Genomic DNA, 14,722 nt, shown 5'->3' with positions numbered 1-14,722 from the left:
TTTAAAAAAATATATAATTTGAAGACTGCATTCAGAGGAAGGTGTCGAGAGAGATTGTCGTTCAACATCTGTCTAATTATATTCACATTAACAGAGAATTAGAGACCAACATCTGTCTAATTTTTTTTTTAATGAAGTTTACAGTCCAGCCTATGTGGTAGGCCAGGTGGCTGCGTCAGAGAGTTTGGATTAGGTACAAGCACAGTCAATTTAAGCTTGGACAGCAAATTCTGGGTTTCTAGACACGTGTGACAGTTGTTCAATTTTGTTTTCTCTTCCAAAAAATTGACTATCAAGTATGAATAATTTTCTTTAAGAAAAAAAATATTGAAAATTTTTTTTGTTATTGGCTTCTTTGCTTGTGAATGGGGAACAAAGAGATTCATTTGAGTTCCTGATAAATAAAGTATTAATTAATAAATATATACTAAATTTTTATAATGCAAGTCTACAAGGAATTGTGTAAGAATAGTGTTCAGACTATTGCCTGCCCTAATAGAAGCAAGTAGAGAAAATTGTGAAATATATTTCAGTTGTGATAGTAATTAAGTGAAAATTATAATGAATTATGATGTTATAATGTTTTAAAAATAGGATTTATAGTCCGCGTTTAAATTTAGTTAAAAAAAATGTTATTTTTTATTTTTTTAGCGTTTAATCATTTTTTTATTATAATATTATCTATTTTTATTACTTAAATCAATACGTACGGATGTATTAAAATATTTCTTTATACTAGACGATTATTTAATTTTTTTAACGTTCATGTTGACAGAATTGTGAAATAGCTGAGTTTGCTTCTCCTTATTTTATGTTATATCACCGGACTGAAATTTTTATGGATAGGTTTGAGTGCATAATCAATCTGATCCTCCTCTCATTACAGGACCGGTCTCATAATGTTGCATCATTTTATTTATGTGAAATTTAATGAGTTTTAATTTCATAATTCTTTTAGAGTCGGGTTTTATTTTCTGATTAGAAAAGAACGGCTTATGAATAGCATGAACAAGCGGGTGTAGTAATAGGAAAATGCATGGGAAAAGGGGGTTTGCTTATAAAATAGTGGAAATAGGAGAATCGCAGCAGCTGGTTTTGCAAGATTGCTAAATAACAAAGGGGGTTAGGTTATAGCCGTTGGTTTCGTTTCAGATTACAGGGGGCGTACCTTATGAGCCACGGTTCGGTTGCTATTCCTCAAAATAGGTTGGGTTTCGGCCTTTTGGGTTCCATAATACTCCGGTTCAGCTCCATTTTTGGAAATACTGCTCCAGGATAAACAACCCGTGGGTTTAGAGGTCTGGAATGTGAGCGTCAACACGTGGCATAAGCACAAAGTAAGTATGTATCAGCCAAGGAATGTCGGCCACGTGGAAAACCGGCTAGCTTTGGCCAGTGAAGTTATGGAAGACGGCTACTAGGCTTCTGAGTGAAAGACTCGTTGGTGGGACCCGCCTCAGGATTTCGGGGGCTGGGACAGAGGTGTGGGCCCTTATCTCTTCCGCCCCTTGTGGGTCCCATTTTTTGGAGCTTAGGAGTGGTGGGTACTTTAAGCTCGCTCGTCCGTTAGCGTCTGGTTCCAACTATAAAATCGACCATTCGCCTCTGTCTCTCTCACAAGCACACATTCTCTTTCTCTCTCTCACTCGTTCTCTTCCTCTTCAAATCTTTGTGGCCTGTTTTTTCGCTTCTCTCTGCCATTTGTTTTCTTCTTCTCTCTATCTAATTTCCAAGCTTGAATAGTCATAGCACTCTGTTTTCTTTTAACTCCTCTATTACTTCTTCATTTCTTGTTTATTCCTTTCAAGAATCCAAGGTACCTTTTCAGTGTGTATTTTCTCAAATGGGTCTGTTTTGGTTCTCGATTGTGTTTATCTTTTTTGGTACTTTCTTTAGTCTAAAAAACAGAGTGGTTTTGGATTTTTTTTGTAGGGACATTAGAACCAAGATGACGAACCAAAATGTGGTAGTATCCGATCCAAAATCCACCATCAACTTGGCAATCACTGTGCACGTGTCGGACTCTTCTATCTTCCCCACCGCCGCACAGAAGCCACCTGCCGCTCCTGGTGGCTACATCTCCATTTCAAGAAAGAAACTTCTGAAGAATCTTGAAATCAATGGAGGGGCAAGGATAAACGCCTGGGTTGATTCAATGAGAGCCTCATCTCCTACCCATCTCAAATCCACACCCTCTATCACTGATGACCAAGGCTCATGGATTGTGAGTATTAAAACAGAACAGAAGAGAAATTTTATTTAAATAAAAAAAAGACCCAAACTATAAATGGAGTTTTCGTGTTGGCAATGGGAAAAGACGATTGATCCTGCTTGTTTTATAACATTTGCAGCTTCATCACCCATCGGCCTTGGACATGTTTGAGCAGATAATTGAGGCGTCAAAAGGGAAGCAAATTGTAATGTTTTTGGACTATGATGGTACCCTTTCTCCTATTGTTGATGACCCAGATCGAGCTTTCATGTCCAAGAAGGTGAAGCCTTTGTCTCTGTTAACTTTAGTATTTGATATCTGGCTAGAGCCATTGTTACTAAAGCTTCATCTTTTCTTGTTTAAATTAGATGAGAGCAACAGTGAGAAAGCTGGCCAAGTGTTTCCCAACTGCTATAGTGAGTGGGAGATGCAGAGACAAGGTACATTCCAATCCAATCCGAAGTTGTTTGGTTTCTTGCTGCTGTTTTGAATGCAAAACTTGATTTTTTAATCTTCCTTATTCAGTTCTGATTTTTCGCCTTCTTTTGTTTATTATAGGTGTATAACTTTGTACGGTTAGCAGAGCTGTACTATGCTGGAAGCCATGGCATGGACATTAAGGGACCAGCAAAAGGCTCCAAATACAAGAAAGTAATACATCTTTGGCTCCATATTAGCTGAAAAAAACTTGTAATTTCTGCTTGTTTTCTCTGTTTTCTCACAATCTCTTCCCTCATTCCTCAGGGAAGTGAAGCTCTCATCTTCCAACCTGCAAGTGAATTTCTACCCATGATCGATGAGGTTTACAAGGAACTGATAGAGAAAACAAAATCAACTCCAGGAGCTAAGGTGGAGAACAATAAGTTCTGTGTGTCAGTCCATTTTCGCTGTGTTGATGAGAAGGTAGAAAACAATAAAGAATCAAATCAATCACAGTTATCAGTCATATATATATTTATATATATAAACTTTTTTTCGAGTGTAATGTTAACTAACTTTGCATGAAAATTACAGAAATGGAGTGAACTGGCCCAAGTGGTTAGGTCAGTCTTGAAAGATTACCCAAAGCTGAGACTTACTCAAGGGAGAAAGGTGTGACGTGGCATCTAATAACTCGTTACATTTTTTAAAAAATTTATTGGAATTTTTTCAATATTAATATTTTATTTTATACAGGTATTGGAAATCCGTCCTACTATTAAATGGGACAAAGGGAAGGCTCTTGAATTTTTGTTGGAGTCACTTGGTGAGTTTTCTATGGTTTTACTTGTCTATTTATGAAACTTTAAATAATCATAACTAAGACCGTATTATCTGAAAAGTGGTCACTCTCCCACTAAATGCTGGAGTCCATCTCCAGACTTGAATAGTCTCGAGTTAGACTCTTGTCAAAGCCAATTATATAAAAAAATGCTAATATTCATCATCCTTTTTTAACTCTACTCTTATTGCTACAGGATTTGCCAATTGTACCGATGTTTTCCCTGTTTATATTGGAGATGATCGAACAGATGAAGATGCATTCAAGGTATCCAATGTTTTTTTTTTTTTTGTCTAAAAAAGAAACTGTGATGTTTTAGGCTAATGGGTATTTTTTTTTTTTAAATTGTAAATAGGTATTAAGAGAAAGAGGACAAGGTTTTGGTATCCTAGTCTCTAAATTTCCAAAGGACACAAATGCATCGTATTCTCTACAGGAACCCACCCAGGCAAGTTTTTTGTTTAAAAAAAATTTGCATGCCTATTCAGTGAATAGTGAGGCTAATGCACAATTGGAAATATTCTTGCAGGTGATGGATTTTTTGCAACGTTTAGTAGAGTGGAAACAAGTCTCCCTGCGAGGGCAGCCGAGGCTGTAAAGACTAAAGATTAGCCCCTTTAAGAAATGTAATTAAGGGTGGGATTAGACTCTAATTTTCTTGCTTCATTGTTTAAAACAACTGGACAAGAAAAGAAAAAATATATATATATATAAAAAAAAAGTTAACTATTTATTGGCTTCAAAGCCTTGTACATGCATCTTGTAATTACCCGAGTACAAAGGGGTAAAGACTTGTAATTTTGCAAGGGGTTGGCTAAATGAATAGAGAAATTTTACTTTCTCACTTTAACCATTCTGATGATAGTAATAATTAAAAAAAACCCTCAAAGTAAATCCTGCTTCTTTATATTATGGCAGTATTTGACCTTTAACTTACCACCTTCCAAATACACTTCCTCATTGATTCCGAAGGTGACCACCTTTAAGTAGCAGAGAAAGAGAGAGAGAGAGAGAGAGAGGGGGTGAGGTGTCAAGCATCATTCTATAGAAAGGTATGGAGAAAGGTTGTGTTTGGTGGGATGGAAAATTGAACTCCTCATTACTCTTACATGAAAACTAGTAAGTACCAAGTACCACCTTAATTTTTTCAATTAATCCTCTTAAGTCAGCATGAGAAGATAATGCCAATGAATTAATTACTAATTTTCTCTTCTTAAATCCCCCTTTTCCCTTAAGGACCAAATTGAAAAGGGCTTCATCTTTCCGAGAACATAGGTAGGCTATAGATATGTATAAATGCATTCTATCGTAGGCAACTTTAATCACATTTATAGTACAGAATCGGTCCAATGTAATAACTACACATCCTCTATGATTGACATTAAAAAAGTTCAAAGTAGCTAGCTAAGGCCTCTCATAGCATATGCATAAGAATACAAGAACCAGCTAGCTATGGATGCAATGCAAGAACAAGAAAGGCTTAAAAAAAAGTTAAGTAATTTGATAGATCATATTATCAAAGCTCACTGACAAACACTTACTATGAAGATAAGATAATCTTAAGCATTTATGATTGGATCAAAGGAGATTTGGAGTGTAATGTGGAGGCCCCAAAGAACTCTTTCTTTTAGTTTACTTTTAATTTTATCTAAAATGCTGAGTCAAAAGAACAAACTTATGAGGTGGATCATCCAAAAAATGGTGTACCTTACTATCCCATTTCAGTTTTTCTTTATGAAATGCTCCTTCTCTCCTTCAAGCTTGGATTACTCAATGAGAGAATAATTAATTAATAATGTTTTTTTTTTAATAAACAGCTGATATTTTAAGCTATATTTATTGATAATGCATGTGCATGCTAGTTAATTGTGTCATATCAAGGAGGGTTTTGTTATCTTCCCCAGCTGATATCATAGTTGCATTATAGGGAATTCTAGGTAGAAGAACTGCCACTCTTCTTTTCTTTTCTTTTCTTTTCTTTTCTTTTCTTTCTCACATTTCAAGAAAGTAATTATTTTTCTTTTCTTTGGAATAGTCAATTATGAAACCCTCTACTCGAAACTAATTTGTTTATTTAATTACTACGATGCCAAGCAACTAGCTAGCTAGGCTGGTTGTGTTCAATTATTCAAAAAAGCTTCTTTTTTCTTTATTTTTTTGGAAAATTTTATATAGTTTTGTGTCTATGTATGTAATTATCAGACTAATCTCTTCTGGATGTCTAATTTTGTATGTGTCTCCTTTTGTGCTTACCAAAGAATAGCATACACCCTTTTCTCAGACAAGGGCGAGAAAAGATTTGGAACAATTTTAATATGCTTTATAGATAACATTTTTACAAATAGAAAAATGAAATAGGACATGGGTGGCCAATTTAATAAATAATTCTGCCCTTTTTTATTATTTTTGGTGAAGCAACTTATAATAATTCAGTCTTAAATCTTACAAATTGAATAGATAATTACATGGTTCAGATGCTGGCACGGGTCTATGTTGTTTGATGTAAGAAACAAGCATGCACCACAACTTCATTGGTGGAAGATTTGTTTATTCATTAATGATCTTTGCAAACCCCCACAAGCAATAGAAAGCAGTCTACATATAGTTTAGGTGTTAGTTGGAGTCTATATGTGTTAGGAAACTAGGAATTGTACGTATACTGATTGTTAATTTATTGAAACAAAAATAAATTTACTATTTAATTTCAATAATATCAAAAAACTCTTAATTAATGTATCGATTTTAAAAAATTATGTTAAAATATCTATGGGATTTAAAAAAATTTATTAATTAGTTTCTATTTTAATTTTAATTGTTAAATTTTATTAAAAATCTAAAGTATTTTCAATATAAAAAAATTAATTAGTAGATATTTTTATAAAATTAAAAAATTAATAAATAAATTTTTTTTCATACGATACTGAGTAAATAGTAAATATTTAATAATTAAAATTAAAAATTATTAAAAAAAATTTAAACATTTACGATAATTCACATTTATGTTCAACACTTTAAATATTGAAACTTTAAATATTGAATCGTAAAATTAAACATTTTTAATTTACCATAATTATAACCAAGAATACTAAATTAAATTTTAAAAATTTATAATATAGTCCTAAAATTACATTTGACTAATAAAATAATCTTTAAATACAATGTCATTTTCTTGTTAATCTCATTATTTATTTCTTATTTTCACTTTTATATAATATCATAAATTATTAATAAAAATTTAAAATATAAAAAAATAAAACTTTACTATTTAAAACATATGATATTTTTATTTTATTTACAATATTATTAATAGAAAATAAAGTTTTTCAAATATAAAAAATATTCACATAATTTATAATATTGAGTATCATTGAAATATTTTAATATATATTATTTATATATGATATTTTATATAATATATATTTATAATAAATATTTATAATATATTTAATATTGCATATAATAAATATAAGGTATATTTAGTTTTAATATAAAATTTAAATTAAAGAATTATATATTTTATTAATAATATAAAATTTTAAAAACTATATTATAATTTATCATTAATTTTTTAAAATTCAATTTAATTCTCTTAATTATAATTGTGTCAAAATTGAAAGGATTCATTATCCAAAATTTAAAATGTTCAATATAAATGTGAATTACTCTAAATATTTAGATTTTTTTAAATATTTTTAAAATTAATAAAGAAATTAATTAATAAAATTTTTAAAATTTTATGAACATTTTTAAAAATTGAAGAATTAAGTAATGAATCTTTTCATAATAACGAATTAAATGAAATTTTTTTTAGAAATAAAAAAGCAGGGGTAGGCCAGGTTCCTTGATATCTATAAAAATTTTGGATGATGGGTTAATTTTTGTTGCTTGATAAGGAGGGGGGAGAGAGGAAGATAAAAACTTTTTTTTTTTTTTTTTGGGTAGGTTAGTGAAAGGGAAACCCACCACTACTAGGTAAGGGAATCTATGGTTGCAATGAGGAGTTGGAATCCACTTACGTTGTTGTTTTTGATGTGAAGAAAACACATGTATTTTTGAATAGAGACACTAACATGGCTCCAACCTTTGACAACCTCGGTTCTTTAGGACGTGGAAAGATGGAGTCCACTAGCTTCAACACTCATCATTGGTGCCTTAACTGAATTAAACTAAGCCCTTTTAAGCTTCAATTATTGGTAGAAAGGGGAACAGATCTTATGCCCTGTCCCCAATGCAAAACCAACCCTAACCCTAGCTACCTAAATTAAATCATGTATGTATCCTCTTTTTGCTCCACCATTCATGGCTTCTTCCCCTCTTCAATACCTATATAGCTATTTTAGATCTCATGCTCAGCCTTATTTTTGTATTATAATAATAAATATTTGATGCATTTTAGATTATGGTCACATTTGAATCCCTCATGCTCCCACCAACCCAAACCTTAGAATATATAAAAGTAATAAGATCTTTCATGTGGACGGCTACACCATACCCATTATAAAAATGTAAATTTGATGATTCCCACGAATACTCATTGTAATAAAGACATGTTTCAGAGATGAGCAACGTTGAGCCATTGTTGTGTGGTGATACAAGGATATAGTTTCAACACCTGTATTTTTATTGGGAATTGGTCCCCGCTTTGAGGGTCGAGCTGCCGCCACCACAATCACAACTACAGAGGAGAGGAGGGCGGTGGCGGTTTTAATTTGTCTTTGGATTACTATATATAATTACCTTTCTGTATATTTGTATAGAGCCACTCACTGGCGAGAGGTGCCCAACTCATGGTCACATGGATCCCCATGTGCCCCAGATGCCCTTGTTATGGGGAACAAATGAATAGAACCTGTAGATAAATTAGGTCATTGGCCGACCCCTTCTGTATCCTTCTGACACTTACGGAAGTGACTGATGAGAAATAAGACGAATAATTGGGAATGTGTTTTTGGGTCACTTCTTTATTCTATGCATGAATCCAATTTATGACACGAACGAGAACAAAGACAAGAGGAGTTATGAAAGGATTTTCAGACCCATGCAACTCCCATTGACTGAACCATGCAGTCTTCTAATGATAATATTAAACATACATGGAACCACAACCATGAAAGACAAGTTGAAAGTTTTAAGTAGAATCATCATGCATGCATGCATGGCTTAGTCTATCATCCCATCATCCGACTATATAACGTCACAGAATAAGAACAATAATTCGATTCTCTAATTGATCCAGTAGATAGGTAGGGTAGGTGTCCTAATAAATAAGTCGATAACTTTTCTGAAGGAATTTATCTCTTCTGCCCATTTCCCCAATCAATGTGACAAGAAAATTTAGGAAATAATAGAGAGCAATGGCATTTGTCCCATCCTCTCCCTGCAATACCATGGATATATTCATTGTAAAAAGTTGAGTCTATATGGTCTTTTTCTCTTTACACTTCAAGAAACTCAAAAGTCAATATGTTTTTTTTTTTTTTTAAATCCATTATCTTATCCCAAAAAAAAAACCATTAATCTATAAAATAACCCAAAAAGCAATTATCTGAAAAAAAAAATAAAAAACCCAAAAAAGAAAATGGTGAGGAAAGTTGAATGTATTTTGTCAAGGCTGCTTTAATTGCAATTGGTGAGAATTAAAAGAAACAGAATTTTTTTTGTTTGATAGAGAAAACACAATTAATTTTGTAAGAAAATAGTAAGGTATAGGTGCTTTTCCAATCTGCCAATAATTATTATTAATTCACAAGTTGTAAAGCAAGTTTTTGAAAAGGAACATATCCATTGAGCATGCCTGTACTAAAGTTTTTCCATCCTTCATTTTTCTATATATATAATGACTAATGATCTTTTGAAATTTACTTCCCTTTAATCCAACACTTGTCTTTTAAAGTACCAACTTTCTTTAAGATACCTTCTTTTTATGCAAAGTATCATAAAATATCTTCCACAATAATTGTTGTATATAGCTCTCTACTTTCTTTTCTATTACATCTTTTCAGGGAAAATAACACAGATTATTGCATGCATGTTTGGGGAACTGACTGACCTTAGACTCATTTTTGGACTGAATACATAGCTAGTCTTCAGCTAAACGAAAGGAAATTGAATTGTCTATCATTGCTCTTCCTTGCTTTACACATTTGCATTTAATAGGGCCAGTGATCAGCTCTCTAACAGACCTCACATAGGCCTCCAAATGGGTGTCATTTAGGAAGATATGACCAATTAATTACCAATCCTTTTCGATATTCGGCATCGAGGGCTTATGGGTATCTGAAACTAAATAGTTATCGCAAATCTCGGCCACTTGCACAACAATGGGTTTTCTAATATTTTCTTTACAAGAACGCCATTGGGCCTTTGCTGCTTTGTAGTCTTTAGAAACTTTTATCTCAGTTTAAAAGACTGCGCAACGGATCGTAAGAAAACAGAATACAGAGAAGCCCTCTCATGGAGAAGTTTATGAGTGTTTCTATTTTTTATTTATTAGGATAACCTTTTATTTGATTTTTTAAACTTAAAATTGAAATAATTTTATTGACATTTACACTTGACATGGATGGAAACATAAGAAGAGAGTATGAAAAGTTACATTTAATTTGTCCTGAATTAATAATTAGGTCTATATTGAAAATTAAGAAGAATATGAAAGACGAAAAAAACTTAACTGGACTCTGACCATATGGATCTAAAATACGTGAATGTGAGTCTTTTTATGAAAAAATCGAGTTTTGAGTTTGTAATGAACCAATTTCCCTACGAATTTTGTATAAAAAATTGCATGAAGACCATGTAATGAACTGTAATAATAGGTTATAAATAAATGAATTGAAACCTAAAAACACATGGATCATTCAATTGAACTTGGTTTGACAACGTTGGGATACAACGTTATTACCTGAAGCCCCCAACGAGCTCACCTTCAAATTACAAATAATATTGATTGCCTTGCTCCAGGACTTCATTTTCACTGGAACTTTATTCATTTTCAGAACTAAGGACACATGTCGTTTCCCCTTTTTGTCTTTAATGCTTCTTGTTATGTCTTCAGGCAGTGATCCTTTCGAGGACTTTAGCGTTAATCCAACCTTTGTTGAACTACCAGCAGGTTGATCAAATCGCGGGGATTTTCCTGCACCAATTTTGTTACCATTGTACAAAAGTGTGATGCCCCCAGGACTGCTATAAATAGTCTCCGTTTTCTTATTTCGATTCTTTGCCTTCAATGTGATTTCATAGATCGTATTACGTGCGTTTTTATGGGATGAAGAAGGTGGATTCTTGACACCCACATGCACAACAGAAAAAACAGGAGTCTTAGGTTTAGAAGCAATATGAACGACTCCTACGATCAATCCGACTAAGGCAGCAACAACCAACAACGTTATAACAACACAGAGCGTACAATTCCCATTTGAGTTCTTCTTCTTCTCTGGATTCCGGTAACGTTCAGCAATGATGGCATTTTCCGGTGGAGGGACGTTAAATATGTGTTCCTTGGGAATTTGGACGACATAGGTCTCTGATTGATCAATGGAAACAGGCTTTGGTTTAACTTTGAGTGAACTCTTGCGAGAAGGAAAAGGTCTAGGTCGGAAAATTGGCTCGTAGTTGGGAGGTGAGGGTCTTGTCTGAAGAGGTGGCTCGTCGGCTTGCTGAATTCTGAAAAGTGGGAAGCGCTCCCCCATGAGGAGATGGAAGGAGGAAGTTAAGGTGGCAAGGGTAAATGGTAATAAATGATGAAGAGGGAAGCTAGGGTTTGCATGGCAAGATGTGGTTAACGAGTAGCAAGGGGACAGGTAGCAGAGGGCAAAAGGGAACGTTGCAAGATTGGAATAATGAAGATTGGACAATCCGTAAATGTTTGTTTGGCAGTTACTAAGGAATGAGTGAAGCATTGTCTGGACAACCCATATTTTGAGTAATAATAAGGAGAGTATATATCTATTTTTAGATACTTACTTGGTCAAGACATCAGTTAGGATTTGCACTGAATTTCTCTTATGCTTAATTTGCCAATCTTTGCATCCTTTATTAGTACATTTATGTTTGGTAGTTAATTGATTAAGGATTTCAATTTCGAACCGAACTAAAATGAACCGAACCAATTATAAAAATTAAAGGAGAGTTTCATAATGAAAGATGAATTTCTGTCCGATTAGTTTATAGTCGGCCATAAAAGAGAAATATCATCCTCGTGTTGCATCGGCCATGGAAGGGAGTTTTAGTCTTGGGTTTGCATGAAACCGAAAAGGGAAGAATGGTGCAGCCTAGGTTTGTATGCCGTTACTGTAATGAGAGTAGAACATAAAAGAAGAAGACAGTTTTGTTTGGAAATACTAAAACTTAACTAAAAGATCTTAAGATCATAAGGATTAAGAATTTAAAATTTATATAAACTTTATAAATAATTTAAATAATAATAAATTAATGTTTACGATTAATTAAATTTAGTTTTACTTATAATAATATAAAAATATAGTATTTAATTCAATTTTCAGACAACATTAGCTTTTCAAGCTCACGTAATATTAGTTTTTCAAGTTTTGTATGAATTTATTGTATAAATATTGTATAAAATAATGATTTAATTATATTTAAGCTAAAAATTTATTCTATTTAAATTAAATAAATTATAACCCAATTGTTAATTTTATTTCACATAAAAATCTTTACTAAGTTGAGTGGATATAATTAATTTAATTAATTGAAATATTTAATAAATTGAAATTGATTTAATGGAGTAAAAATTAATTCTTTTCATTTACTACTATTCATTTGAAAAAAAATATATATTAAAATATATACAACTTATTATATTGTTTCTCGACATTATAAAATTAATAAGAAAAAATTTAATTAATAAAACCAGCACAAATAATATAAATTTTATCTTTACTTATGAAAAAGTTATTATATTTATTACATATAACTTAATAAATTATTTTCTTTTTTATTTGTGAAAATGTATTATACTTTACGCCATTTAGAAAAATAATTTTTTCTTTAACTTGTTAAATATTAGTAATAAATTATAATTTATTTTATAATATTTAGTAAAAGTTATGTTTAGTTCATATATTTTTAAATTTTATTTGATCAATAAAATAATTTTTAATTTAAATTTTATATTTTTAATTAAAATTAATTCATATATTTTATAGCTAAATATTATAATTACTAATACGTTTTTATATTTACAAACTAAACTCCTTGTTTATTAAATTTTAATATTTTATATATGAAAACAATAAAATAAAAATTAATAAAAAACTTAACATCTCCTTTTTATTTTAATTAAATAAAAAAACAAAGACAAATCGCAAATCACACACACATATAACTATTGATATTTTAAAGGATCATTATATTTTACTACACCGAAAATAAAACTACGAATTTTAATTTAAAAATTTTTTTATCTAGAATTTGATGAATTTAATAAGTAATGTGGCTGGAAATAGAGTTGAATTATAATTCGTCAATATGTAAAAGAGAAAATATGAGATGGTTGATATCTATGAACAGTCACTCCGCTCAAGTTAGTAAACTAATAGAATATATGAATATAATAGATTATAGGTATAATGGAGATTTTCTTAGAATATATTCGCTAATAATAACTTTCCATGAACACTCGACCAATTTAAGTGGGGACAAATTTTAGTGAAGCACTGAATGTTAGAGTGTTTTAGTCTTCCTTTTTGTGGGTGAGACCTTTGTGATCGCATGTAAGATTATTAGACCTTACTACTAGTCTTATACTATGATGACAGCTCATAACTTATTTTGGATGATTATTATATCGTATCATAGGTCCTGATTTGGAGTTTACAATTGTCTTCACGATCTTGAGCACGTGGCACGTTTAAATTGGCCCTACATGCTCGCATCCCTTTGCCTATTCCTTGATATAAATGATGATTTCTTTGCTTCTCGAGTTGCATTTAAACTTGCTATTGAAATCGTAGTATAAAAATCCTTATTCTCCTCCTCTGATTACCACTTTTACTCACAATTGATCTTTGCACTTTGAAAAAGACTCGACCATCTAGCCTTCTACTACCACTTTTGCTTTAGGTATTTTTTTTTATTTCTTTTTCCAAGATAAATATCTCCTCTACATCGTCTCCTTCTAGTGGAAGCTCCACTTCAGGCTCCTATTCTGACGGCTCCATCCGTGCTCTAGCTCCTATCATTCCACTGAGGGCGATCCATGAGAACGATAGCCTTCTGGTGAACGATATCCCATCCGTGTTAATAGAAAAGGACGTGGACCGTCTGTACAATCACTATCAGATCTCCTGAGAACTCTTTCGAATTCATGCACCCAACCTATGCGTTCGTGTTGATGACTAAATTCCTGCAGAGGACACGGTCATAATTTATAAAGAGCAACTGAAGGCGAGCCTTCAATTTTCCATGGACCCATTTTTCATTGAAGTCCTCTACTTTCAAAAGCTTGTCGTCACTCAACTGCATCCCAACAAGTGGAGAATTCTGGTGGCTTTCCGTTTCCTTTGTTTCAACAAAAAATCGAGCAGAGTGTTGCACTCTTCTCCTAACTGTACCAACCTGTGCGTTCGTGTTGATGACCAAACTCCTGCAGAGGACACGATCATAGTTTACAAAAAGCAACTGAAGGCGGGTCTTCGATTTTTCATGGACCCATTTTTCATTGAAGTCCTCCATTTCTACAAGCTTGTTGTTGTAATACCCGGCTCGAGTCCGGCCTCGGAATTCCTGTAGTCTGGTGGAATCTCGGGTGTCGAAACCCTTAAGAAGGGTAATACATATGTTTTCTGAGGTATTTTGACTTGTTTTAAGGTTTTACGTATAAAGGAAAATGAGTTTTGAAAGAAAGGCAACAAGAGAGAAATGCAAAGGTTCGGCCGCCGAAGGTCACTTTCGGCCGCTGAACATTGCATGGTTTCGAGTTCTCCTTCGGCTGCCGAAGGTGGTCTGGCCAGCCACCTATAAAAAGGGCCAAAGGGTCGGTGGAAGGAGGATATTGCTCCTCCACTTGCAGCCAGAGGTGAGTTCAAGCCTCTCCCACGTTGACTTTCATGTTTTTCATGGTTTTCACCAAATCTTTCAAGAGTTGTAAGAGTTTTGGTATGTTTTGAAGGTTTTGAGTAAACATAGCAAGTTTGGAAGTTTGGAGCTTTGGAAGAGATTTTCTTCATATCTCCACGTTAGGATCACTTGATCTCTTGTTTGGAAGAGGTAAGTCAAGATCCAGAACC

General features: G+C 32.7%; 2 protein-coding genes across 2 annotated transcripts; one reads left to right on the top strand and one right to left on the bottom strand.

The window, feature by feature from the left end:
- The first annotated feature begins 1,607 nt into the window (after positions 1-1,607).
- Positions 1,608-4,317, top strand: LOC110627838 (probable trehalose-phosphate phosphatase J). Its single transcript, XM_021774211.2, has 11 exons — positions 1,608-1,816; positions 1,933-2,224; positions 2,352-2,492; positions 2,581-2,652; positions 2,771-2,863; positions 2,957-3,115; positions 3,227-3,304; positions 3,389-3,458; positions 3,670-3,740; positions 3,829-3,921; positions 4,003-4,317. The coding sequence occupies exons 2-11, from the start codon at positions 1,949-1,951 to the stop codon at positions 4,069-4,071; spliced, it is 1,122 nt and encodes a 373-aa protein (XP_021629903.1). The 5' UTR covers positions 1,608-1,816; positions 1,933-1,948; the 3' UTR covers positions 4,072-4,317.
- A 6,013-nt stretch (positions 4,318-10,330) lies between these two features.
- Positions 10,331-11,164, bottom strand: LOC110627647 (NDR1/HIN1-like protein 13). The gene has a single exon (XM_021773992.1). It carries the CDS (start codon positions 11,162-11,164, stop codon positions 10,331-10,333), a length of 834 nt encoding a protein of 277 aa, XP_021629684.1.
- Between the last annotated feature and the right edge of the window lie 3,558 nt (positions 11,165-14,722).

Source organism: Manihot esculenta, chromosome 12 (genome assembly GCF_001659605.2).
Source record: "Manihot esculenta cultivar AM560-2 chromosome 12, M.esculenta_v8, whole genome shotgun sequence".
Lineage (NCBI taxonomy): Eukaryota > Viridiplantae > Streptophyta > Magnoliopsida > Malpighiales > Euphorbiaceae > Manihot > Manihot esculenta.
Note: the sequence above shows the minus strand (reverse complement) of the source record. Positions and strands in the feature narration are given on the sequence as shown.

Excerpts from the sequence above, each read along its gene's own strand:
- LOC110627647 (XM_021773992.1), bottom strand. The coding sequence starts at position 11,164 with ATGGGGGAGCGCTTCCCACTTTTCAGAATTCAGCAAGCCGACGAGCCA.
- LOC110627838 (XM_021774211.2), top strand. The coding sequence starts at position 1,949 with ATGACGAACCAAAATGTGGTAGTATCCGATCCAAAATCCACCATCAAC. Across the intron at positions 2,653-2,770 it reads GTGGGAGATGCAGAGACAAG|GTGTATAACTTTGTACGGTT; the intron begins GTACATTCCAAT and ends TGTTTATTATAG. Across the intron at positions 3,305-3,388 it reads GACTTACTCAAGGGAGAAAG|GTATTGGAAATCCGTCCTAC; the intron begins GTGTGACGTGGC and ends TATTTTATACAG.